At 48.8% G+C, this 24,630-nt stretch overlaps 1 protein-coding gene across 1 annotated transcript; it reads right to left on the reverse strand.

Moving 5' to 3' along the window:
• Nucleotides 1–1,214: 1,214 nt before the first annotated feature.
• PtA15_5A567 (uncharacterized protein) lies at nucleotides 1,215–23,483 on the reverse strand (the record flags this gene model as incomplete). Its single annotated transcript, XM_053169342.1, has 3 exons — nucleotides 1,215–2,290; nucleotides 22,561–22,957; nucleotides 23,292–23,483. The coding sequence occupies 3 exons, from the start codon at nucleotides 23,481–23,483 to the stop codon at nucleotides 1,215–1,217; spliced, it is 1,665 nt and encodes a 554-aa protein (XP_053020549.1).
• Between the last annotated feature and the right edge of the window lie 1,147 nt (nucleotides 23,484–24,630).

Consider the following 24,630-nt stretch of genomic DNA (forward strand, 5'->3'; position numbering starts at 1 on the left):
GTAGCTGCCACATTTGGGGGTTTTGTGGTCATTTAAGGTACACAATGGATCCTTGGGGGCTACTGAACATTTTGATACCAATATCATGGAAGAACCCCCAGGCTGTGTTGAGATATAGTGGCAGAAACACCAAGAAACTACCAAATTAGTGATATTTGGCAACTGATCAGATTGCAGCTGCTGCATAATGGATATGACCCCAAAAACATTATTTCTGGGTTTTATTTTCAAAAAAATTGTCCAAAAAAATTTTATGTGGAAATATTCCCCATTAATCTGTGGTTGATAACAAAAGTAGATAAAAAAAAGAACCTGACAAAAATATGCTAACCCATGGTAAACTAATTTCAAAAAGGCCTCCTATGCATGTAGCACTTCAAGTATGATATGCAACATCTTGAGCAAGTTCAACCAACCAAATTCAAAATGTGTGCAGGATGGTATCATGAGAGAGGCCAGGGGTCAATGTTTTTCCTTTTTTGAAAAAAAAGTCAATTTGCAGACTTCTGATAACAGATCAATTGTTGAAGTAAAAAAAAAAGAAAAAAAAAATTGAGACCCCTCAGCCACCCTGGATTAATCCTAAAACTTGCAATGTCTTTTTTTCAGGAAGAATTGAATGGTGTATGTAGAAATTTATGAATTCTATCAGGCAAAAAAAAAAGATTCCTGTGGCTTGAAGCTAACACAAGGGGAAGGAGAGAGATTATAGAATGGTATTAAGGAGACATGGAAAACAGACAAAGGTATAAAGAAGAATAATAAAAAAAAATTGATCAATATAAATTGATCAATATACGACATTGCAAATTCATCCATCTTGGTAGTGAAGGAGGAGGAGGGATGGTCGTCGGCGTCGGAGCAGAAGCCAATGTTGAAGGGGATGCCCTCGAGCACGGAGCCGTAGCCGGAGCGGACCGAGGAAGTGGACGAGAGACGGACCAGACTGGCCGCCGGCGAGCCCTCCGAGCCTCGCGCTGTCGCCCCCAATTGCCCACTCGGCCGCTGCGGCTTTTGGCCCGCAAACGGCTTGAACGGCTCCGGCAGACTGCCCGAGGGACTCCCGCCTGCGGAAGGCGTGGAAGGAACAAAGCCGGCGCAGGCGGGGAGCGAGGTCATCGGCGGGGGCGAGCCGTTGCGAGACGTCCGTCGGGCCTCCTCAGTGATGATCGAGGAGAGCGAGATAGCCCTGTTGCGTCCGAGAGCCTTGAGATTCACATGGTGATGCGCAGTCTCGCTGGCCGCGCCCTGCATCTGGTCGTGCTGTTGTCGAGGATGCGTTGGGCGAGGGTGGCGGCGGAGCGGCCGAGGACGGTGGGAAACTCGACCTCCTTGTCTTCGATAAAGCTGTCGCAGACGCTGCTGCCGCCAAAGCTGGAGCTAGCAATCGAGTAGGCGGCCGTCAAGCGGGCCCTGCGCAGGTTGGTACTGCTCTTCCTGCCCACATGCTCGTTCTTGTTGTTGCTGGGGAGACTGCCGATGTCTTCGCGGCCTTCGTTGTGCTGCTCCTCCTCCTGCCCCATTTTGTCCATCACAGCCAGGGCCGAGAGATCTGAAAACGGGTCAAGAGTGCTGCCTCTCAGTCCGGCCGCCGACGGGTGTTCAAAGTCAAAGGCCTGGTGGATGGACAGGGAAGGGAAGGGCTGGTGAGCAGAGTGGGGGCGGGCCAGTGTGTCCTGGGCCCGGCCGATGCCGGGCGTGGTAGGCAAGAAGCCGAAGGTCTCGCGGACGTTGGCGGTCGGGGAGCGGATGGTGCTGGAGGTGGTGCCGTTGGAGAGCAAGAGCGGGGAGGTTCCGTGGGGGTGGCCGCTGGGGGGCAGCCGGACGACGCGGGCCTTCTCCTGACCGCGCAGGGCGACCTGCTGGACGGCGGCCTGCCTTCCCAAGGCCGTCCCGACCAGGGTGACGGGGGTGACGATCATGGCGGGGTCGAGGATGCTGCTCAGATGGCTGTTGTGGGTGGTGGCGTCGGCGGAGCCGGAGAGCCGGCAGAGGCTGCTCTGCTGGGTGTCCTGGCCGGGGGAGAGGTACGAGTTGTTGTTAGCCGGCTTGGCGCCTCCCGTCAGCTCCTTCTTCTTGGCCTCGTCGCTCTCTACCTGGGCCGTCCCAGGCAGTCGGAGGTCGAGGTCGGGGGCGCGGTGGGGCCGGATCGGCCGGTGCTGCTGGGCGGTCGGCGTGGGATGGGTGGGCGAGGGCTGGCCAGGGGTGAGGAAGAAGGAGGAGGCGCGGTGGTGTTGTTCGGCTGCTGGGCTGGGCAGGTTGGTCAAGGAGGTGGAGGAGGGAGGCTCGGCTGATGATGGGCTGCGGTATGGACTCCTGTCGGGTCTGAGCCGTGGCAGTCGGTTGAGGGGATGGTGCTTGAGTGCTGCCCTCGTCGGTGGTCCTGCGAAAAGTATCGGGAAAAAATCGAACAAGGTGATAGCGGTTGGGGGGGGATTTGTTGAGAGGGAACGAGGGGGTTGGAATACCCTCGGCGGTTTGGTAGGATGGAAAAAGCTCAGAACAGAAGGGACTCGGAAGAAAGCTGGCGCGGTCGTCGGAATCTCGGGTAGTGATCAAAAAGGAATAAACTCAGGAAGCTCGGGTACTCAAACTCAGAGGTAGATGCGGGGCTGGATCGACACGATCCGGATCAATAAGCTCAGAAAATGTGATGATATCTTGTTCCTTATGGGGGAGGCCAGAATACCATGCGGATCCTTCCTCCAAGTTCGGCTGAACTTGGATTCAGGCCGCAACATGCCGCGCGACGAGCCCTCGTGCCCGCCGCGCCCATACAACTAAGATGAGCAGAGAAAGAGGAAAAGAACAACCAAAGAGAAAACAACCTCCACACCAAAGCCAAAAAGACAAACAAACAAAGCAAAATCTGAAAAGAAACAAAGAACCAACCCTCCTCCAACTCATCCTCTCCAACGCGCGCAAAGAAGAAACAATAAAAAAAGAACCAAGAAAAGAAAACAATCAATGGAAGAATCAAAACAAATCAAACCAACAAAAGAGAAGGAAAAAAGGGAGAAAGGGCAAAGGGAAAGAAAGGAAAGAGAGGGAAGGGGGGGGGGGGAAGAAATGATAACAGAAGAATTGAGGGTCTTGAGGGTCTTGATGATCTTGAGGCCTTTATCCGGGTGTCTTGATCCTGTGTACGCGCCAGAACACCACATCCCCATCCCATTTGCAGTCTGTCCCTAGACTGCGCGTCGCCTCTCTGATACCTGCCGCCAAACAAGGGAGAAAACCGCAAAAAAAGTGGCTCACATAGTGGCATGTAATGCTATTGACGACGCGCGTAGAAAACCCTCGAGATGCACACACATGGGAGGGCTTACTTTTGTGCCTGCCCCTCATCGCGCGAGTAGTACTTCTTGACCTGATCGGCCGCAAATTGCCGCTTGAGTTCGGTGCCGTCCAGTTCGGCCAGAATGTAGGAGCCTCCTTCGACTTGGCGGACCACTCGGTAGGGCCCGTTCCACCTATTAGCAAATAACTGGCCCCACTGAGTCTCCAACGATCGGTTATACGCCATAACCATCGCACCAGTCTCGAGCGCGTCACGAAGCCGATCAGAGCGCTTGTCCGTCCAATATCTGACTGATTCGCCCCGCGCCTCCATCATTTTGCGATAGGCCAGACCCCGAGTTTCTTCGCTGCGCTCGAGTTGAAGAGATCTCGCGGCTAGAAGATCCGTCGTAGTGCGCACTGATTCCCAGTCCACGCCGAGGTATGACTCCATTTCCAAATCTATCGGCAAGACTGCCCGCTGCCCGAAAACCAACTCATACGGAGAGTACCCTGTCGTGCGCTTGGCCAAAATCCGATCCGCAAAGAGAACCAACGGAAGGAACTTGCGGCAATTCTTGCCACTCTCTCCCGCTAACTTGACCAACGCCGCCTTCAGTGGTGCGTGCCCCCGCTCGACCATACCCTGCCCCTCTGGATAATAAGGGGTAGAAACTCAGTGTTCCCCCGGCAAAGCACAAAGCATTTCCGCCAGTGCACCGCCAAATTCCGAACCGCCGTCTGTCGAATAAGATTGAGCCGGGCCGTACCGCATTGTCCAATGTTCCTGAAGGAACGAAGTCAGGTTGTTCAGTATTTTGGCCTCCACCCAACCAGAAAAGTCATTGCGAGCCACGATAAGGTACTTAGCTCCGCTAGCTTTTAAATGGACCGCATCCAAGGCCACTCGCCCAAAAACAGTCGATTCTCCCGTCGGATAACGCTGCTCTAGTGGTCTTCGAAGGCTGCGCCGTTGACAGGCGTCACAGCTCTGGCACCAGCGAGCCACAGATTGCTTCAATGACGGCCACCAAAAGCGCTCGGAAACCCTTCAATAGGTCTCTGTTGCTCCGCGGTGACCCAAATCCTCGTGTAGCCGCCGGAGAACTTCTTCTTGTTTGAAGGGGAGGGTGATGACAATCCGAGGTAGTGGGCTCCCCCTCTTCATAAGTCTACCATTCTGCACAAAGAAATCCGAGGACCTTCGCTTCAAAGCCCGAAATTTGTCCGCTCCCATGCCCTCTGGCCAGGTTAACGTGGATAGAAACAACTCCATCTGGCGCCAGTAACCGTCCTGATATCCGGTATACTCGTCCTTCAGAGCCGAAAAAGAAAAAACGGGTCGAATCAAGGGGGGAATCCTCGTCAAAATCGGAAGGAGGGTCAGACTCCTCGTCGTCTTGCGGGCGGCGAGATAGACCGTTGGGCATGGTGAAGGATTTACCGGGGCGATGGACGATGTCAAACAAGAACAACTGTATGAACAAAACCCACCGCGTCATCGGCGCATTTGGCAGACTCGGGGCATTGATCATCTGGATCAGGGACTGGGCATCCACTTGTAGCTCGAAATGCTGGCCCCACAGGACCGTCTGTAGTTTCTTCAGAATTCGCGCGACACCACATAACTCGAGCTTGGCCTGCGAGTATCTTGACTCCACGTCCGAAAAGAGCAGAGACTCATAGAGAGCCGGGCGATCCAAGCCGTTTGAGTCTTCCTGAGTGAGCACGGCACCAGAGGCGTGGAAACTAGAGTCCACTGCCAGCTTAAGCTTCCCGGCGTCCGGTCCATAGTCTATCTTAGCCAGGACTATGTCCTTTCCGACCAAGATCTTGAGTTCTTGAAAGGCCCGTTCACAGTCCTCGGTCCAGCTCCATTCAGAATCCTTGCGGGTTAATCGACGGAGGGGCAGACAGATCTGGGAAAGTGATGGGATAAAAATCCGGACGTAAACAACAACCCCTAGGAACCCTTGCACTTCAGTTGCATTGCTCGGTGTAGGCCAAGAAACGATCTTGTTGACTTTACTGGCGGCCATCTTGCGCCCCTCCTTGCAAACAACATGGCCCACTATCTCAAGTGCCGGAACACAGGCCGCAAGCTTCGAAGCTGAGACCGTCAATCCCGACTCTTCAATCCGAAAAAGAATACGCTCCAAAGTTTTGGCGTATTCCCAGATGAACCGCCAAATTCCGGTATGCCAAGGAAGCCACTCATTGTTGTAATCGGACTTTGGGCCCTTGATGCCTCCATCGTCAATGAAAATTCCCACATGCTCAGGAATCTTGGCCTGGAGAATCCACATCATCTGCGCCTGGTAAACGGCGACAGAGTTGGTGGCCCCTTGCGGCAATTGAGTGAGTTGAAACCGCCCCAAAGGCGTGTCAAAGGTGGTAAGTGGCCGCGAGATTGGATCCAAAGCGCGCTCGTCGTAGCCGCCCATAATGTCGCCAAGCCCATAACAAGCCCGCCCGGAGGAAGACTCAACGAATTCCTCCGTGGCGGGAGGCACTCCCGCATCCCGAACTGTAACTTTATTGAGCGGTTGTAGATCGTGAACTATGCGAAGTTTCCCGTTCCCTTTAAGCACGCAAAATACTGGGCTCGAATACGAAGACGTGGATTGCTCGTATAAACCCGTGCGGACCCGCTCCCGGATGAGGCGCGTGTACTCCTTGAGCTTGGCGGCCGGAATCGGAATCTTCTTTTTCTGCCACGGCTCGTGTTCGACCACGGGGATAATGTACGGGAGTCCGTAAGTTTCCTTCAAGAGACCTCTTTCTTCCTCGTTGAAAGCTATCAACAAATTGCGCTCAGCCAGGACGTTCTTGATCAGACTCAACTCATCGGGATACAGCCAGTCCTCCGGTCCGAAATTGACCACCAACAATCTTTCTTCCGTCACGCGCCCCTTTGGCCTAAACGGGCCAACCAGTGCCCTCGACAGTCCTTGATATGGATCGCGGGTGAGAGTAGGTCGCTGGAGAGGAGGATTTAAACCTTGCGGCATCGCAAGATTCACGGGCTTGATCTTCTTAGCAACAGGCTTATACTTGGCTGCAAAAGCCAAGTACTCGCCCGCTTTCCACGACTCCAGAAGACTTGTTTGCGCCCGCGATCCAAGTCCGGCTTCCAACAAGAGACTCGTCCGGTGCTCTGCTTGATCCTCGAACGCTGCCTTGTCTGCAAAGGAAAATCGAAGGGGTTGCAAGTCGCTCACGAGTGTGGCCCGAGATAGAGTTTTCGACAAATTGGGAGCATCACGCCGCGGAGGTGCATATTGGTGGGAACTTACTTGCACCCCATATGCCCTCCACGACGGTCCAAACGTGACAATTCCCTCTTCACATTCCATTTGAAAAGAGCATAGTTTAAGCTCGTTGCGGAGCACCACACTGCACGCCGCGCCTTTTGTCGCACCCAACCCTAAAAGAAAAACGCCAGGATCCGGGGTGTGGCTCACCAGAGTGGCACGTGGCAGGGTTTTCGACAAATGATAGGCATCACGCCTCGGAGGTGCATATTGGGAGGAACTTACTTTGTTACTCCCAATCCTCCGTAGTACCTCAGAATCCTGTTCACATGTCCGGACCTCTGCTTCCAGGGAAATTAGTTTATCCTCTTCGCGGAGGTTGCCGCGAGGCGAAAATAGTTTACCCTCGTCGCGGAGGCCGTCATAAGACGTAAATAGTTTTCCCTCTTTGCGGAGGAGGAGTAGTTTATTCTCTTCGCGGAGATGTTCGCAGGTTGAATCTTGATGCTTTCCTTGAGGTGAGAATCGAGAACTAGCGGAGGGTTCCCATGATGGGGCTGAGACCTCCTTGAAATGAAACGAGGATAGTTTATTCTCTTCTCGGAGACAATGATCCGGAATTGCATGGTCGATGGCACTGAAGGAAGAACAGGGCGAAGAGGGGCGGCTCACAGCGTGGCATGTAATGTTTTCGACGCTTGTAGAGAACCCTGGAGGTGCATAATGGATGGGACTTACCTTTGTCCCTCCTTTAGCCGCCGAACCTCCTCTGTTGTACACTGGAAGCCGAGAATTGAAATGAAATCGAGCCTCTATATTGTTTTTGATGTTTCGAATTATCTTGAGATGTTTTTCGGGTTTGATGTTTTGTCGATAGGAGAATAAAAGAGAAGGAAATATGGGCCGTTGATCTTCTACAAACTGAGTTGGTTCGACGGCGAGGCTGCGAAGATCTAGATTAAGCCCTCCGCAATTCGAACCAACTGTCCTCATAAAAAAGGACGATCTTCCGACAAATCGCCGGCCAGGCGTGCCATATGTGTCAACACTGCCTTGCGACCGTGACCGGGAAAGTCGCGCTCCCATCGCCCCGTACTAGTTGAGCACAGGGATACCTCGATGTTTCGTCCAGTTGCGTCTGGGATAACGAGCTTTTCGCCGGTTTGCGAAGAGAAAGCCAAAGTCGCCCCCACATCCATCAGAAAAGGGCGCCCGAGGATCAACGGACCTTCCATTTTTGTGATCCAGAAGTGACAGGTCTTCACCAAGTTCTTGCCGATCCTGATCTGAACGTCCTCCGCCACTCCCATCAGCTCGCACGCTTGATTGTTGATCCCATAGACAGCGGACGCGAAGTTCACCCGAGGGCTTAAGTTGAACTGGTTAGCCATGACGTCCGAAATGAGATTCAACTGAGACCCCGAGTCTATGAGGGGAAAGGCCGAAGTTTCGTCATCACCAATGAGACAAGGAAGATGCCCCAGCGGGCATGAGTAAAGATTTGGGTCGGCTCCGAGATCCCGATCTGAGACTTCCGCCAGAGTTCCTGAATTGACCTTCAGCTCCTCGCTCCCCACCTCTACTCGACGCTTCGACACCCATTTCTTCATTCCCTCCGCTATAGATGGCGCCATGGCCATGAGATCAGAAACGGTGATATCCGGGATCTTCAGTACCGAGATCTTTTTCAAAACGACGTCCACCGCATTCGGATTCTCGCGTGAAACTTCCCTCTCGAACCGTACCTTCGGACCAGTAGCTCTCGTAGGTGGGGTGGTTGCCAGGGGAACGTCCACCGGCGAAACCGGCGGATCTCCTTCAACTGTGCCCCTTTCGAAAAGGGCAGGGTCCTCGTCCATTTCGCTCTTCTCCTCAGGAATTGGCGGCGTCGACGCTCTGCGCAGCGGACGCCGTGCACTACTCGCCGGAACCGCTGGAGCCTTGAAAAGTTTTGGATCTTCGTGTCTCTTCCTTCCCGCCGGACCCGACTCGTACATCCCAGTGAAAGACTGAGAAGAAACCGATGGGGGACACCATGGTTGTAACGCTCCGCACCCCGCCTTGAAACCCGAGTCAAGTCCCTCGGATGCCTGATTCACAGTAGTCCTTGGGGGCTGATACGACGCCACCACGTGCCTTATTGGCCTGGTCGGGTCCCACGGAATGAGAGCCCCGTTCGGCAAAAAGAAATTTGTGCCTCTTTGTTCAACCAATTTGTCGTCCTTGTCCTTCTGGAGTTCGAAACAACGCGCCGTCCCGTGGCCCTCACGATGGCAATAATGACAAACCATGGGCGGCCTCGCGCCGGAAACTTGCGGGGCCCGACCAGCGGCGAATTTCAGCTCTAACCTCTGCTCAAAAGCTTCGAACATCCTCGTCAGATCCTCCATATTCGGCGACGGATTAACCGGTTGCGGAACGTCTTTTCCCCGTTTATCGGCGCCCATCTTCTTCATCACTTCGTTTGACTGCTTCAGGGACGAAGTGGCCACCGGTTTACTCGACTTCGGATCTTCAAAAATCAAGGCCGTCTGACGCCTCATTACATCGTTGATTGCAGATTTGAGCACCTCGAACTTAGGCAGTTTGAAACGTCGGTCCACGGTCGTTATCATCGTGTTATCTTTGAAAAGCTGATCTCGAATCCTTTCCTGGACAGTGTCGGCGAAAGACTGATAATAATCATTACGAATTTCTTCAACCGATTCAATATGAGCTTTGGCGAGTAGGTAGGCCTGAATAGGCTCCCATTCTTTGCGGAAAGCTTGATAGTCCGCGAACGATGCGACTCCCCCACGCCCAAGCCATTCCTCCTTCAGGGACCTAATGTTCCCAGTCGTGAACTTAGCCGCATCAATATCCTCCCAGTACGACAACATCGAAGCCTTCAACTTAGGCCAGTCCGGAGGATCGTAACCGTCCAGAGTCTCTAGTACATCCAGCAAACTGTCGTCCACAAAGAAGAAGAGCTGTTCGGCCATGTCTCTTCCCGAGGCCTTGTCCAAACGCGCCGCCACCTGATACTGGCTCAGAAACCTCTCGACGTTTGTTCCGTCAAACCTCAGACTCTTGCCGTGCGGTGGCTTGATCTTGACGGATTCGACGACGTTGGGTTCGGCCATGATGCTTCAGTGGATCTTCAGACTGAAAAAGCGAAAACGGCAGATAGGGTGCGGCTCACAGCGTGGCAGGTAATGCTTTCGACGGCGTGTAGAGATGCCCGGAGGTGCACAATGGATGGGACTTACTTTTACCCCTCCTATGCCCGCGGCAGACACCTAAAAACCTAAAACAAAAAGCTTCTTCTTGATCCTGAAACGAGGATCCTGAAACGTCTTCGGATAAGGCGAAAATCGACAACAAAAAATAAAGCAAAGAAAGAAGGAAGATTCCAGCCTCAGACCACCCGTCCGTCTCGAAATCCTGAGGCGAGACTGTAAATCTTGAGGTCGCTGGTTTGATCCCAACTTGGGGGACCAAATATGGACTCCTGTCGGGTCTGAGCCGTGGCAGTCGGTTGAGGGGATGGTGCTTGAGTGCTGCCCTCGTCGGTGGTCCTGCGAAAAGTATCGGGAAAAAATCGAACAAGGTGATAGCGGTTGGGGGGGGATTTGTTGAGAGGGAACGAGGGGGTTGGAATACCCTCGGCGGTTTGGTAGGATGGAAAAAGCTCAGAACAGAAGGGACTCGGAAGAAAGCTGGCGCGGTCGTCGGAATCTCAGGTAGTGATCAAAAAGGAATAAACTCAGGAAGCTCGGGTACTCAAACTCAGAGGTAGATGCGGGGCTGGATCGACACGATCCGGATCAATAAGCTCAGAAAATGTGATGATATCTTGTTCCTTATGGGGGAGGCCAGAGTACCATGCGGATCCTTCCTCCAAGTTTGGCTGAACTTGGATTCAGGCCGCGACATGCCGCGCGACAAGCCCTCGTGCCCGCCGCGCCCATACAACTAAGATGAGCAGAGAAAGAGGAAAAGAACAACCAAAGAGAAAACAACCTCCACACCAAAGCCAAAAAGACAAACAAACAAAGCAAAATCTGAAAAGAAACAAAGAACCAACCCTCCTCCAACTCATCCTCTCCAACGCGCGCAAAGAAGAAACAATAAAAAAAGAACCAAGAAAAGAAAACAATCAATGGAAGAATCAAAACAAATCAAACCAACAAAAGAGAAGGAAAAAAGGGAGAAAGGGCAAAGGGAAAGAAAGGAAAGAGAGGGAAGGGGGGGGAAGAAATGATAACAGAAGAATTGAGGGTCTTGAGGGTCTTGATGATCTTGAGGCCTTTATCCGGGTGTCTTGATCCTGTGTACGCGCCAGAACACCACAGCGGTCCTCGGGCCCGGTGAGCGAGAGTGTCCGGGATGGGTTGTAGGCGGCTGGTGGGCTGGGATGGAAGGGAGAGCCTAGCAGTTCGACGGTGTAAGACTCAAAAGTGGTTGTGAAACCCTTTTGCTGAATGGAGAAGGGGATGAAGGAGTTGCAAGCTCTGCCCTTCTATACTACCAGCTACAAGACCCACCAAGCTCAGCTTGGCAAGCTTTAATTAGGTGATAGGAGTGAATGCTCAAGATGAGTTTATTCGATACACTTTATAAAGATTTGTTATTGATATATAAGGGTTGTTATGAGTATAGTTGTAAGTGTTGAGAGTACAAGGTGGTGAGTGAATCACTGATGAGTAATAAACTGAAGAGCTACAAATGAGGGGGAGAGAGCCCCTTATATAGACAAATGTGAGGGATTTTAGCTCCAGGGCAGCCCCAGTGAGGGATTTTAGCTGGCCTGCGCTGTGTACAATTTATGCGAGGGGTGCATGCATGATGCAGGGAACAATGGCATGTGATGCAATAAAACCAAACAAAAGTGGAGGTGAAAGTTCTAGAATGCGGAGAACAATGGCACAGACTGCAGTGGCAGTGCTGGATGATGTCATGCAGCTAGAAAACAAAGGCAAAATAATATATGCAGTGGAGATACCATGGAGTAGGGAAAGGTGGCTTGAGGTGCGTGACAGGGGTCAACAGGGTGCTACAGGTTGTCCGGAGGGTCTAACTTCCAGTGCAGTGGGGCTACAGTTACACTTTCAGTGGAGACTAGGGGGTAATTTGGCCGTAGATTCCATTTCTGGGGTCCATATGGTCGTACCATGAGGCATTCTATGACTAATTACGCAAATGAGAGAAAAACTTTTGATTTTTCCCATTTTGTATACCACATTCTCCCCCAACTTATTGTCTGTCCCCAGACAATTCGCCGTGAAAAAGTGCCCCGTTTAGATTTTTGAAAGCTTGAAAGTTGAGTTTGCACAGCTGTCATTCCAGAATTCTGGAATATTGGCTTTCTTTTGTCGCTGGAGTACCATGGAGTGAAGTTTGCACAAAAATTGGATTTTGTGATTTTTGAGGTGCTTTATGAGCTGGAAAATTTTTCATGTCTGGGAGTCAAAGTGCTGCGCGCAGTCCGCAGCTGCGCAGTTGCGCAGCGCCGCAGCATGTGACTTTGTGTCGCCGTTGTACGTAGTTGCCGCGCTAGAGCTCCAGAGTGCGCGCGCTTGAAGCTGCAAGCCCGGATCAACGAGTATTGATCGGGGACCCGTACGCTGTTCCTGAGTAAACGGGCCATGGGCCTGGGTGCTCTGTGTTGATCGCGCCCGCCCGTTCTGTTGTCGAGTAGTGATCGGGGGCGCGCGCTACCCGTCCAGTCTGTCTGATCCCCCCGTCTGCGATGCCGGCCAATCGTGTTTGGCTCCGACCATACCTGAGGTCCGACTCGGATCATAGATAATCCTCCCGACACATAGTTCGTTGCCCACGATTCATCAAGCTGTCTTCGCCTCCACCACCGCTAGCCTCAGGAACGAATTCGAGCTCGCTTCTGCAGTCTCGAGCTGCATGGGACCAAACTTCGCGACCTTCCGGCGTCTTCTCGATCCAAACGACCTCCAAACAACTCACAAGCCAACTTCGCCAACCACCTCCTCCATCTCCCGGGGCGGATTCCTTTGAGGCGCACTCAACGCCTCAGAGCCAATCCGTCGATTTCGCCGCCTCCTGCCGCCGTCACCAGCCTTCAGGATTGAACTCGAGCTTGCTTCTGCGGCCTTGAGCTGCAGGAATTCGATCCCCGCTTTGTTCTTCCGGACAGCCAAAGCTGAGCCCATAAGGTATGTAATGTTATTTGTTTATATTAAGTTTATATTGCTTCAGCTGCATTGTCTTCCAGCTGAAGCCCTTTCATCCTTTACTCAGTACGTTATGCTCCGGTTGGGACGTCCGGGTCATGACCGGCTTCATGACGGGTGCGTTTGGTTATATTACCTCGGCCATCGCCCGCCGAGCCGTGATCAAAGGATCCGAATAATGAGGCAGGGCCCTCAAGCCTTTGTTGTCGCCAGGCAGCCAGGTAAGTCGTCTACTCGCATCCTGATTCCTGGTGATGTCCGGCCATACGGGCAAGGCTGATAGGCTCTCTGAAGGGTATAAAACAAGCCTTCTCTCCGTTGATTCAGGTTTCCTCCCCATCATCTCCTCAGCGTCCAACCACCCTTTTGCATTAGTTCCTTCAATCCCCATCGACCCTGTTATGACTACCTCCTCTAGCCAACCTTCACACCCTTATTATTTACGTCCTCGTGTGAGTTCTGCTGCAAAACAGGTGCGTCCTCCCTTCTTCAGATTCAACTTTCATCCTTGCTAACAATGCTCTCTTCTGTAGATGAATTCCTCGGTCCTTGATACCATGGGTTTCGATCGAAACCTCTTAAACCACCACCCTCTTGGGCAGCCATTCCCCAAGGTAGGTTTTCTTTCCCTGTATCTCTGATGTTTTATTATTTCAAGGGAAACTGATCGTTGTGTTCGCCAGACGCCTCGTGCTGATGCGCCTGCTGAGCCGCCAACCCATTCTTCACTTGATCACATGAACTGGACCCAGGACCAGCGTGACTATCTCTCAAACTCGCTGATGATGTCTGACATCTGTCTTGAGTCCCCGGTGGCTCTTCGACCGTTCATTGTTGGCGATGCAACCATGCAGACTTTAGAGACGGTAAGGTATTTTCTTTAGTCATCTTTGCCCATACTGCCATCTGACCCTATCTTGTGTAGTTCTTGGGCTCTAATAACAGTGATTGGGCCCCTCCGAACGTCCAAACTCTCCTTGGCTCGACTTCCTCTGCAGCTGAGGTCGCAGCCCCGGCAATCCCTCCCGGTTTGGTTGGGCTTCACCCCCGATTCAGAACTCCAACACCGTATCCAACTTCTAGCCCGCCTGAGGGTATTAATCCTGTTGCCGGATCGCCGGTCTACTGCCCTCGAATCCCAGATTGCTTGCCTAACCCTGACTCGCCCATCTTCCATCCAAGAGCCCCTGACAGTTCCCCAGCGCCGGTAAGTTACTCTTTTGATTCTTTTCTCAGCGCAGAACTGTGCTGATGCCCATTGAGTTGTATATCTACATAGGTCTTATCGTCCAACCGAGTTGCTCTTGAAGACTCCTGGACACCGCTACCCGCTTGGACAGTTCGTCCTTGCGGCCTTCCATTGCAGCCCAAAACTCAGCAGGCTATCGAGGTGGATGAGTTGGCTTCTACTGAGAACGAGCCGGCCCATCCCAGATCCGAAATCGATGAACTTTCTGACCACGATAATGAACCCATTGAGGGCTTCCCGCGCATCCCTTCGCCGTCTGTTCGCGGTGATTATGGTATAACGGAATTTCCCTTCCTTCGCCCTCATCAAATCAAAGCGCTTCTTACCCGCCGACACGGTATTGTCCCAACGACTCCCGCCACGGTTGAACCAGCTATCCTTTTTCATTTCTATGTCGGAATGGTCGAGGACTTTGTTGCGTTCTCTAACCGCAACCCTTCTCCGAATGGATTCGACCACATGGAACGTATTGACCTTTTTCAGGCCTGGGCCCATCGATATCTGACCACCGACCATCTTGTTCGTCAAGCCAATTGACCAAAAGTGAGTTTCTATCTTTCTTTTTTTTTTTTTTTATGCATTATTATTTTTATACTAATTATTTTTGCTTTGCTTTTTCTTTTAGTCGCCTATGCTGCGTGTTTCCTGGGGTAAAATCGTCACAAAACCAAAAAAAATCAATAGATAATAGAAAAAAAAATAAAAAAAACTTATATGAGTTAAAACTAAAAAATGTATTATTCTTTTCTTTTTATCTCTTGTACAGTAGGCTAGTCTCTTTTTATCTTTTGATTATTAGCCTGAAATATATATACCAACACCCCTCCCCCAACTTAAACAGGTTGTCCTCAACCTTGCTTGAGAAGTGAGTTTTTAATGTTCTGAATGACTTCAACATAGAGAAAATGTGTTGTTCAAGAATAACCCAAAGAGAAAAATTTCAATTTTAAATATAATACTTTTTCTAGGGAGAAAAACATTCTCAAATAGAATGTTGTTTTCTCCCCCAACTTGGAGATGGGCACCAATTCAGATTGTTGTCCAGTTCTTCATCAGAATCTTCATGCAAATTTTCACCAGTGTCGTCCTCATCCGACAAATCAGGTTGATCTGGATCCTCGTCTTGTTGGATCTCCTCAAGTTCACGTCCACGTGGGTAAAAGCGTTTGATATGAGAAGCTGCGTAAGCCCTTTTAAGTTCCACACCATCCAATTCCTCCAAGATATACGACCCCTTTGGTAGTTGTTTAGTGATTCTAAAAGGACCATTCCATCGGTTAAGAAAAAGCTTTCCCCATTGGTCCTCCAAGCTTTTATTGTAAATTAAAACTAGTTCGCCAGGATCAAGAGGGTTTCGGAGTCTTGCTGCCATTTTTCGGTCCCAGTACCGAACAGAGGATTCTCTAGCTTTCATTAGTTTCTCGTGAGCTATTTCCAGAATTTCGTCCCTCCTTTCTAATTGCTTTGTTTGAGCTTCTAACAGCTGTTCTGTAGTTTTGATTTCCGTCCAATCAATTCCTAGATAGGTGTCCATTTCTAGATCCACAGGTAGCACCGCTTTTTGTCCAAAAACAAGTTCAAATGGTGAGTAACCTGTTGTACGTTTTGTCAAAATCCTGTCTGAAAAAAGCACTAGAGGTAGATATTCTCTCCATTTTCCTCCAGACTCGCCGCACATCTTGATCAATGTGTCTTTAATTGGCCGGTGTCCTCTTTCTATCATGCCGTTGGCCTCCGGATAATAAGGTGTAGGCGGTTTGAAAGTTACTCCAATCTTTTCCACAGCTTTGATAAATTCATTTTTGAATTCGGGTCCATTGTCCGCCGTAACCGTCTTGATTACCCCATACCAATAAACCCATTCCTCCAAGAGAAATTTTCCAATTGTTGCCGCTGTGAGTTTGACCAAAGGAGCTGCCTCTACCCATCCTGATAAGTCATCTCGAGCCACAAGTAAATATTTATATCTTCCAGCCTTGATGTGGCAGACATCCAACGCTACTCGTCCGAATAAAGTGTTTTCACCAGTTGGGTTTCGAATTTCCCTAGGTACCAGTGGGTCCCTTTTTTGACATGGTTCACAGCTTTTTACCCATAAGCGAACCTTTTTCTTCAGACTTGGCCACCAAAATCGGCAGACTAGGCGTTGGTATGTTTCTTCAAGTCCTCGATGACCGAGTTCCTCGTGAACCTTCCGTAAGAGCTTACTTTGATACGAGATGTTAGAAATTACTAGTTGCGCCATTGGAGAGTGCCGGCGCATCAGTCGTCCATCCTGAATAAAATAATTTGCTGATTTTTGTTTGAGTTTCTGAAATTCTTCAGGATCCAATCCTTGTGGTTTACGCAGGGTTTGTAAATAGTCCTTGAGATCTTTCCAAAATCCAGATGATTCCCATTCTAGAATACTTGTGGACATTGAGCATGTTCTAAATCGGGAGCAGACTTTAATCAGTGGTTCCTCTTCATCAAAGTCGTCTGAATCGTTATAAAACTCGTCCTCGTCATTGCTTATAGGTCTTCTCGACAATGCATCTGGTAAAGTAAATGTCTTCCCTGGCTTATGTACCATATCAAATGAGAATAGCTGAATGAAAGCCACCCATCTGGTCATAGGTGCATTGGGAAGCGAAGGAGAGTTGATCATTTGGATTAGGGATTGAGCATCGACTTGTAACTCAAAGTGTTGACCCCAAAGAAGTGTCTGTAATTTCTTGAGGATCCTAGCTACGCCACAGAGCTCTAACTTTGGCTGGGAATATTTCGATTCCACCGGTGAGAAGACAACTGATTCGTAGAGAACTGGTCGAATAAGTCCTGTTTGTAGTTCTTGCTGAGAAAGTACTCCTCCTGCTGCGATGAAGCTGGAATCCACGGCTAAGATAATAAGTCCGGCATCTTCAGAATAGTCAAGGCTTTTCAAGGTGAAGTCTTCTCCAATGATCTTTTTGAGAAGGTTGAAAGCTTGATCACAGTCCTTGTCCCAGGCCCATTCGACATCCTTTCGTGTGAGTTTCCTGAGAGGTGCAGCAATCTCTGACAGATTTTTAATAAAAATTCTGACATAGGTTACTATTCCCATGAAGCCTCGGAGTTCTGTGACATTATTTGGAGTAGGCCAGGTTGAGATTTTGTTTTTCTTCTGGGATGACACACGCCTTCCTTCTCTGCAAACCACATGTCCAACAATGTCCAAAGCCGGTACACAACACGCAAACTTCTTTCCTGAGATGGTAAGTCCTGCTTCTTCAATCCAAAATAAAACTCTTTCAAGAGTTTGAGCGTAATCCCAAATAAACCGCCGAATTCCCGGAGTTTCTTCTAGTGCCTCGTTGTTGTATGTTGAAACAGGTCCTTTTATACCGCCATTGTCAATAAATACGCCTACGTGTTCCGGTATCTCGTCCTGGAGGATCCACATCATTTGAGCTTGGTAAACCGCCACAGAATTTGTTGCTCCTTGGGGAAGTCTTGTAAGTTGGAATCTTCCTAGTGGTGTATCAAATGTGGTTAAGGGTCTTGATTCTGGGGCCAATTCTCTTTCGTCGTAGCCGCCCATGATGTCGCCTAGTCCGTAACAGGCGCGTCCTGCAAAGGATTCCACAAATTCTTCTGTTGCAGGAGGTAGCCCAGCATCCTTGATGGTAACCTTGTTCATTTCTTGTAAGTCGTGAACTATTCTTAGTTTTCCATCATGCTTTAGGACACAGAAAACTGGACTAGAATAGCTGGATGTTGATTGTTCGTAAAGTTTGTTTCGTATACGTTCCCGTACTTGTTCCACATATTCGTCCTTAATTGCCGCAGGTATTGGAATTGGCTTCTTCTGCCAAGGTTGGTGATCCACTACTGGTATAATATAAGGCAAACCGTAGGAATGCTTCAAAAGCCCTCTTTCTTCTGGGGTGAATGCTATAGCCTTCTCTCGAATTATAATTAAGTGCTTGAAGAGCTTCAATTCTTCTTCCCAAAGCCATCCTTCCGGTCCAAAATTGACTACCTTTAGGCTTTCTTCTGTAATCCTGGCGGTGGGTTTGAATTCTGGAGGATTTGGTGTGAGTGGTGTCTTGTACGGATCTCGTGAGAGTGGTGGTCGTTGAAGAGGCGGGTTTAGCGTTTGCGGAATAGGTTCATTAATGGGCCAAATTTTCTTTGCTACTGGTTTGTATTTGGTCATACACCATAGACTTCCATCCTTCCAACTTTGACATAACTTTGCTTGAAATGCCAAGCCCAAACCCTTTTTGAATAGCTTCCCAACTCTATTGTTGGTAGGTTGGTGTGAAGCTAATAATTTTACACTATTGATAGACGGAATACATTTGAGAAACTTGGTTGATTCAGCTGTCCCATTAGTCCTTGTTAGTTCCGGTTTGATGGATAGAATCTTCAAGAAATATTTTATAGTTTGTTTTTGTAGTTTCTCCAATAAGTACAGAAAGGATGTTTCAAGCCAGTCTAAAAAACCCAGTGTTCGAGACATAGCCTGCTCGACCAGCTGTAGCAAGCTATTCCCTAAGTGAACACCGGTGATCATAAAAAAGATTGAGTAGGTTTCTTTGAAAACATCCGATGTTCTTCACCTCCTTCTCCTGTAGACCCGTGTTCAGTGGCTGGCATAAGTATGTTTGTGCTCAGATCCTTCCGATTATTCCAGCCTTTCCCTTGTCCAATTCTAGCCAAGGGTACAGAAACTCTTCTGCCTTTTGATCCTTGGAAAGAGAGTGTCTCGCCGGTTTCGTGGTATTCCAACGTACATTTGTAGTCAAAAAGAAATGGTCTTCCAAGAATGCATTCTTGTGCTTTAGGTGAAACAAATAGGTGAGCAGGTCCGGAGAATCGACCAATTGCTAACGAGCAGTTTTCCGCCACACCGTTTATGTCACATCTAGCACCGCCAACTCCTTTCATGGGTATGTCTACTGAAACCAATTCCAAATCCAAGTCTTCTGCAACTGATCGGGGTATGACATTTACCATAGATCCGGAATCAACCATGAAGTCTACTTTTGCTCCCCCCACTTCGGCAGTTACATATCCCAGAGCACAACTATAATAACACGGGTCTGAGATATCTTCGTCTTTCTGGGGTGTAGTCATTGCAGCTGAAACTTTGGTGGATTCCGTAGCAATGTAGGTAGCACTGTTTTTACCCGGAAGGCGTCCTTGAAGTTTGGCAATGACTTGTTCCGTGTATGATGGTGAAATAGCCGTAAGCTGGGCAAAAGTTGTCGGAATTTTTACTTGGTCTAAATCTTGTAGTAGTGATTCCTCCGGAGAATTTTTCTTGATACTGATAGGTGCCCTTTCTCGACTCCATATTTTCTCTGGTGCCTTTCTAGGATTTTCCTGTTGAATTTCTGCTAATTCGTCCTCCGCATCAATGTCCATGCCGTCTTTTTCTGGTTCTTGGATCCTCACGCTACGCCGACCTTTCTGAGCTTCAGATCTTGTAATTGCATGAGTTCTCAGATAGTTTTCTGCACCAAGTTGAGGTGGTTCCCATTCAACAGTCTGAGCTGAGCTTTGCATCATGGGAGTGCTTCCGTTATTTTGTCTTGATTCAGCTAAGTTTCTAATCGCATCTTGCATGGCGGGATCTGCCGAAGCACTTGCCACTACTGAACGGATTGGCCGAGATGGGTTCCAAGGAATGTGTTGTCCATTCGGTAAGTACCACTCTTTCCCCTCTCTCTTCACCAATCCTTGACTCTTGTCTTTAATGAATTCTGGGCATTGTCCGGTAGAGTGCCCTTCCCGTTTACAATAGTAGCAGATTGTAGATTCATATAGTGGGGTGGATGGTCTTGGCGCTTCGCAAGAAAATTCTTGTCTCTCCACTGGTCCCTTTCGATAAACTGGTGCCGTGTTTTTAAGCTGCTGCTTAAGCAATGCCAACTCCTGTTGGACTTCATTTAACTTCTGTTCTACTGCTTTGTCATTTGGGGTTTCTTGTAACATTTGTTCTCGCCGTTTCCCGTCACCTTTCCTAGCCTCTAGATTTTTCTGCATAGCTTGATTTGACTCGGAAAAGCTTGAGAAATTGACATAGCCTTTGTTAATTTGGATTTCAGTTTCTGCCGCTGCCACAAGGTCATCCCATTTAGGTGCCTTATTGCTTCCATCCTTGGCTTTTGGAAGTTGTCCCTTGTTGACTAGAGTCCGTTTGATGCTTCTTTGACTTTCATTTGAAAAGGCACTTAGGAATAGCAGGGCCGCGTCCTCCTCCTTGCTAATGTGATCATTTTTAATAAGGTACTTGAGAATTGAGGTGAACTTCCCAAGATAGGTCTTGTAGTCTTGATAATTTGTGACTCCGTTCTTGGCTTGCTGTTTTGCTACTTTGATTAAATCATCGGTGGTGTACATAATAGTATTATCTAATTCGCCCCATGTTTTGACCATTTCTTTCCGTAATTTTTTCCAGTCGCAGTCATTGTATCCGTCCATCTCCTCGAGTTCGCTCTTGAGTTCCTCTGTCCGCACAAATCGTCCAATCTGAAGCGCCTTATTGTAATCCGTTGCTTGGAAAGCGTTGGCCGTTCTTTCGAAACGCTTTAAGAACTTCATGAATTGGCTGCCATCATAGAAGAGTCCAGGCCCTTTAATAATGACTGGTTTGACTTGGTGGAACTGTGGGGGTTGGTAGTACTGTGGATAAAAAGCTTGTGGATGCTGAATGGGTGGTTGTTGAACCGGTGGGGGTGGAATTGGCTGTTGTCGTTGTTGAAACTGAGGTTGATACATAGTTTCTTGAATATTTTCCGTGTTGTGAATTCCGTACCCCGATATAGGTTGATGTGGAGTATTGTTACGTTGCGGTAAGTTTGTGTTTTGAGGAGTTTCATCCAAATCTGATAATTCATCTCCGTATTGGTCTCTGAGTTGAAGGTCAATTCCCTTTCCTTTGTCTTTTCTGGGTGGTGCAGGTGGGTTTGTTGTATCCGGATTCCAATTCAAGGCTGAAGTTCCGGCCGCAGGTCTGTTCCTAAAAGGGGTTGATGGAGGAGCAAATCCATTCTCCAAATCTGGTGCGCTAAACGGTAAACTCATTTTGTTCTTGTTGAATCCTAGTTTTGTAATATCACAATCTTTTGCTAACGGTTACTGTGCTCTGAAAAAGAAACAATAATATCTGGTCTCTGGTCTCTTTACCAGGGCTAATTGGGGCTTTTTCTTTAATAATTGATATAAATAACTTTACCGTACTGGGAGTGTTCTTCAAACAGTATCCTAATTATCTGAATTCTTTGGTACAACAACCGTCTTTCAGTATATAATTGGCTGTTTCCTTCGAGTGGACTCCGGAGTTTTCTTCTAGCAGTATCTGATTATCCAGATCCTTTGGTACGACACACCGTCTTCCAGTATATAATCAGCCGCTTTCTTCGAAATTCTCCTTTCAGGTCTGGTGGTTACACGTTCTCTTCAGAGGCTTGTAATCCGTTTCGTAAATGATGTTTTAGTATTCAACTGGTTTTCCAACAGAAGAAGTGAATATGCCGTGGAGTTTGTAGATTTTGTTGAAGAATTTGATCCTTTCGCCGCTAGAAGTAGGTATCCTTCGACGTTATTCCAAGTTGTTGAAATCGGTAATCTGGTGTTGATCAAACAAATTTATCCTAATCACGTTGGGGACTCCCTTGTAAGACTCAAAAGTGGTTGTGAAACCCTTTTGCTGAATGGAGAAGGGGATGAAGGAGTTGCAAGCTCTGCCCTTCTATACTACCAGCTACAAGACCCACCAAGCTCAGCTTGGCAAGCTTTAATTAGGTGATAGGAGTGAATGCTCAAGATGAGTTTATTCAATACACTTTATAAAGATTTGTTATTGATATATAAGGGTTGTTATGAGTATAGTTGTAAGTGTTGAGAGTACAAGGTGGTGAGTGAATCACTGATGAGTAATAAACTGAAGAGCTACAAATGAGGGGGAGAGAGCCCCTTATATAGACAAATGTGAGGGATTTTAGCTCCAGGGCAGCCCCAGTGAGGGATTTTAGCTGGCCTGCGCTGTGTACAATTTATGCGAGGGGTGCATGCATGATGCAGGGAACAATGGCATGTGATGCAATAAAACCAAACAAAAGTGGAGGTGAAAGTTCTAGAATGCGGAGAACAATGGCACAGACTGCAGTGGCAGTGCTGGATGATGTCATGCAGCTAGAAAACAAAGGCAAAATAATATATGCAGTGGAGATACCATGGAGTAGGGAAAGGTGGCTTGAGGTGCGTGACAGGGGTCAACAGGGTGCTACAGGTTGTCCGGAGGGTCTAACTTCCAGTGCAGTGGGGCTACAGTTACACTTTCAGTGGAGACTAGGGGGTAATTTGGCCATAGATTCCATTTCTGGGGTCCATATGGTCGTACCATGAGGCATTCTATGACTAATTACGCAAATGAGAGAAAAACTTTTGATTTTTCCCATTTTGTATACCACAACGGTCGGATTGATTGAATGGCTTGTTTTTGGTTGGGCGCCGATGATGGACACCCCGGAGTGTTTATCTGAGAAGGGGTCATCTGATGATGATAGGGTCAGTTTAGTTATGTGCTTTATTTTTTTGTGGGGAGGTGAGAAGGACATACCATCTGATTCGATTATCCATGCCGTCTTGGGGTCCCTGGTATCTGTTGGCAGATAGATGACTGATTGGTGGGGCAGCTTGTTCTGGGACTTGAGGTTGTGGCTGTTTGATTGGAGGAAGCGGTTCTTTTTCTGGTTGTTGTTCCTGAGACGGTGGGGGTGTTTTTTGGAGAATGATTTGGTTGATCTGGATTCAAAGATGGCTGTGAAGCAGGACGGGAGCATGTTCCGCTTGTAGAGGATCCAGAGGGAGAGAATGATGAGTAGACCAGCTGCCAGTCTTCCGATTGCGCCTCCAATGGGTGCGGCCAGTCCGGCTGAGCCTGGGTGGGTTGCAGGCGAGGATGCTGCTGAGCTGATGCAGATGTTCCGGGGGCAGGTGGAGCAGTTCCTGGGTGTCTGGACGACACCCGGCGTGGCGGTTTTCGCCGAGCGGAGATTGACAGTCGCCACCTCCCCCATGGCCTTGTCCACGGAGAAAGCCGCGTCAGACGTCAGTAGGGACGAGGTGTAGGATCCCCGGTCTTCTTTGTGCAAGTCAGCTCGCCCAGCCTGGCCAGCCCCCAGAACGCAACTTTCACCCGTTGTTTTTCCTCGACTTTTGTGGATCGACATAGCCCCAGCCAAAATCAGAGGAAGCTGCAAACCAAAAAGACCATCAAGAAAAACAATCGGTCGATTTGTTTTTCTAATGACTGGAGATCAAAGGAGGGGAGTTAGAGAAGGGACTGACCTGGGAGCAATGGGATTGGACTTCACCGTCCATGTTCTCAACTTTGAATTCGGCGCGCTTGACAACGATGAATTCGCGCTTGGCGTTCATGAGGAAACATTCGACCAACGGGACAAAGGCCGCGAGGGGTTTATTAGGGGCATCGGTGGGCAAACCTTTAGCTTTATCCAGTATCCAGTAAAGGGTCCTCATTGTTGGACAGAGGGGGGCGTGCTGAAGGTGTAGCATGGGGCGTTCCTGGACCCTGGTTGGTGTTTGCCACGGGGCCGGGTGGGCGTGGTATCAGTAGTGTCCCCAAGGCGGTTACGGGTTGGCAAGGCGTGGTGTGGTGCTGCTGATGGGTATATAAGGGGAGGGAAGTGGAACGATGGATCCGCAGGGGATTCGGTTTTGTCTGCCCCCTCCCTGGGAGGCCCCTAACTGCTTGGTTAGGCCCCCCCTGGCTAGTTTACCAACCGGCCCACTTTTGCTCGTTGCTCCGGCACAGCTGGAGGGTCATCCATATGGCCTTCGGGCCTTTGGGGATATTCAACGTGCCAAGTGAGAATAATGGGGCATTTCTTGCCCCATTTTGTGAGAAACAAACACCCCAAAACTTAGATCTGCAGATCTAGAATTTTGTGGATTTAAGAAAGTGGGATTTTGGGACTAATCAGATTATAGCATCTCCTTTTGGGCATTTCCATACATGAGAGCTTTACCAAAATAATCTTTGCAAATGGATGAATATTCTGGTCCCAATATCATGAATTAATCACCATTCCAGGTTGAGATATAGTCGCAGAAACACAAAGAAAAACCTAATTTGGTGATTCTTTGAAACCCATGAGACTGTAGCTGCCACATTTTGGTTTTTTCATGGGCAAGAGCTGACCCAAATTAATCTATCAATATGTCTTATCATAATGGTATCAATATCATGAAATCATTCCCATTGCGGGTTGAGATACAGTGGCAGAAACACCAAAAAATACCCAATTAGGCAATATTTTGAGACTAATCAGACTATAGCAGCTCCTTTTGGGCATTTCCATACATGAAAGCTATACCAAAATAATCTCTGGAAATGGATTAATATTCTGGTACACATATCATGGACTAGGGAAAACGCGGCTGCACCGCATAAACTAAGACACAGCTGAAATGACCCCACAGAAGAACTGGCACACACGCTAACTGAGCACACCACATCACTCCTGTCCAGTAAAGCTACACATCCGTGGACCATTGGTCAGAAACTAAATAATTTTTTTTACAAACAGTTACTTAATATGTATACAAAGACAAACGTTACAAAAGAAGCAATGGAGCCAAGTCCAGTATGTACAAACACACACCA

Source organism: Puccinia triticina, chromosome 5A (genome assembly GCF_026914185.1).
Source record: "Puccinia triticina chromosome 5A, complete sequence".
Lineage (NCBI taxonomy): Eukaryota > Fungi > Basidiomycota > Pucciniomycetes > Pucciniales > Pucciniaceae > Puccinia > Puccinia triticina.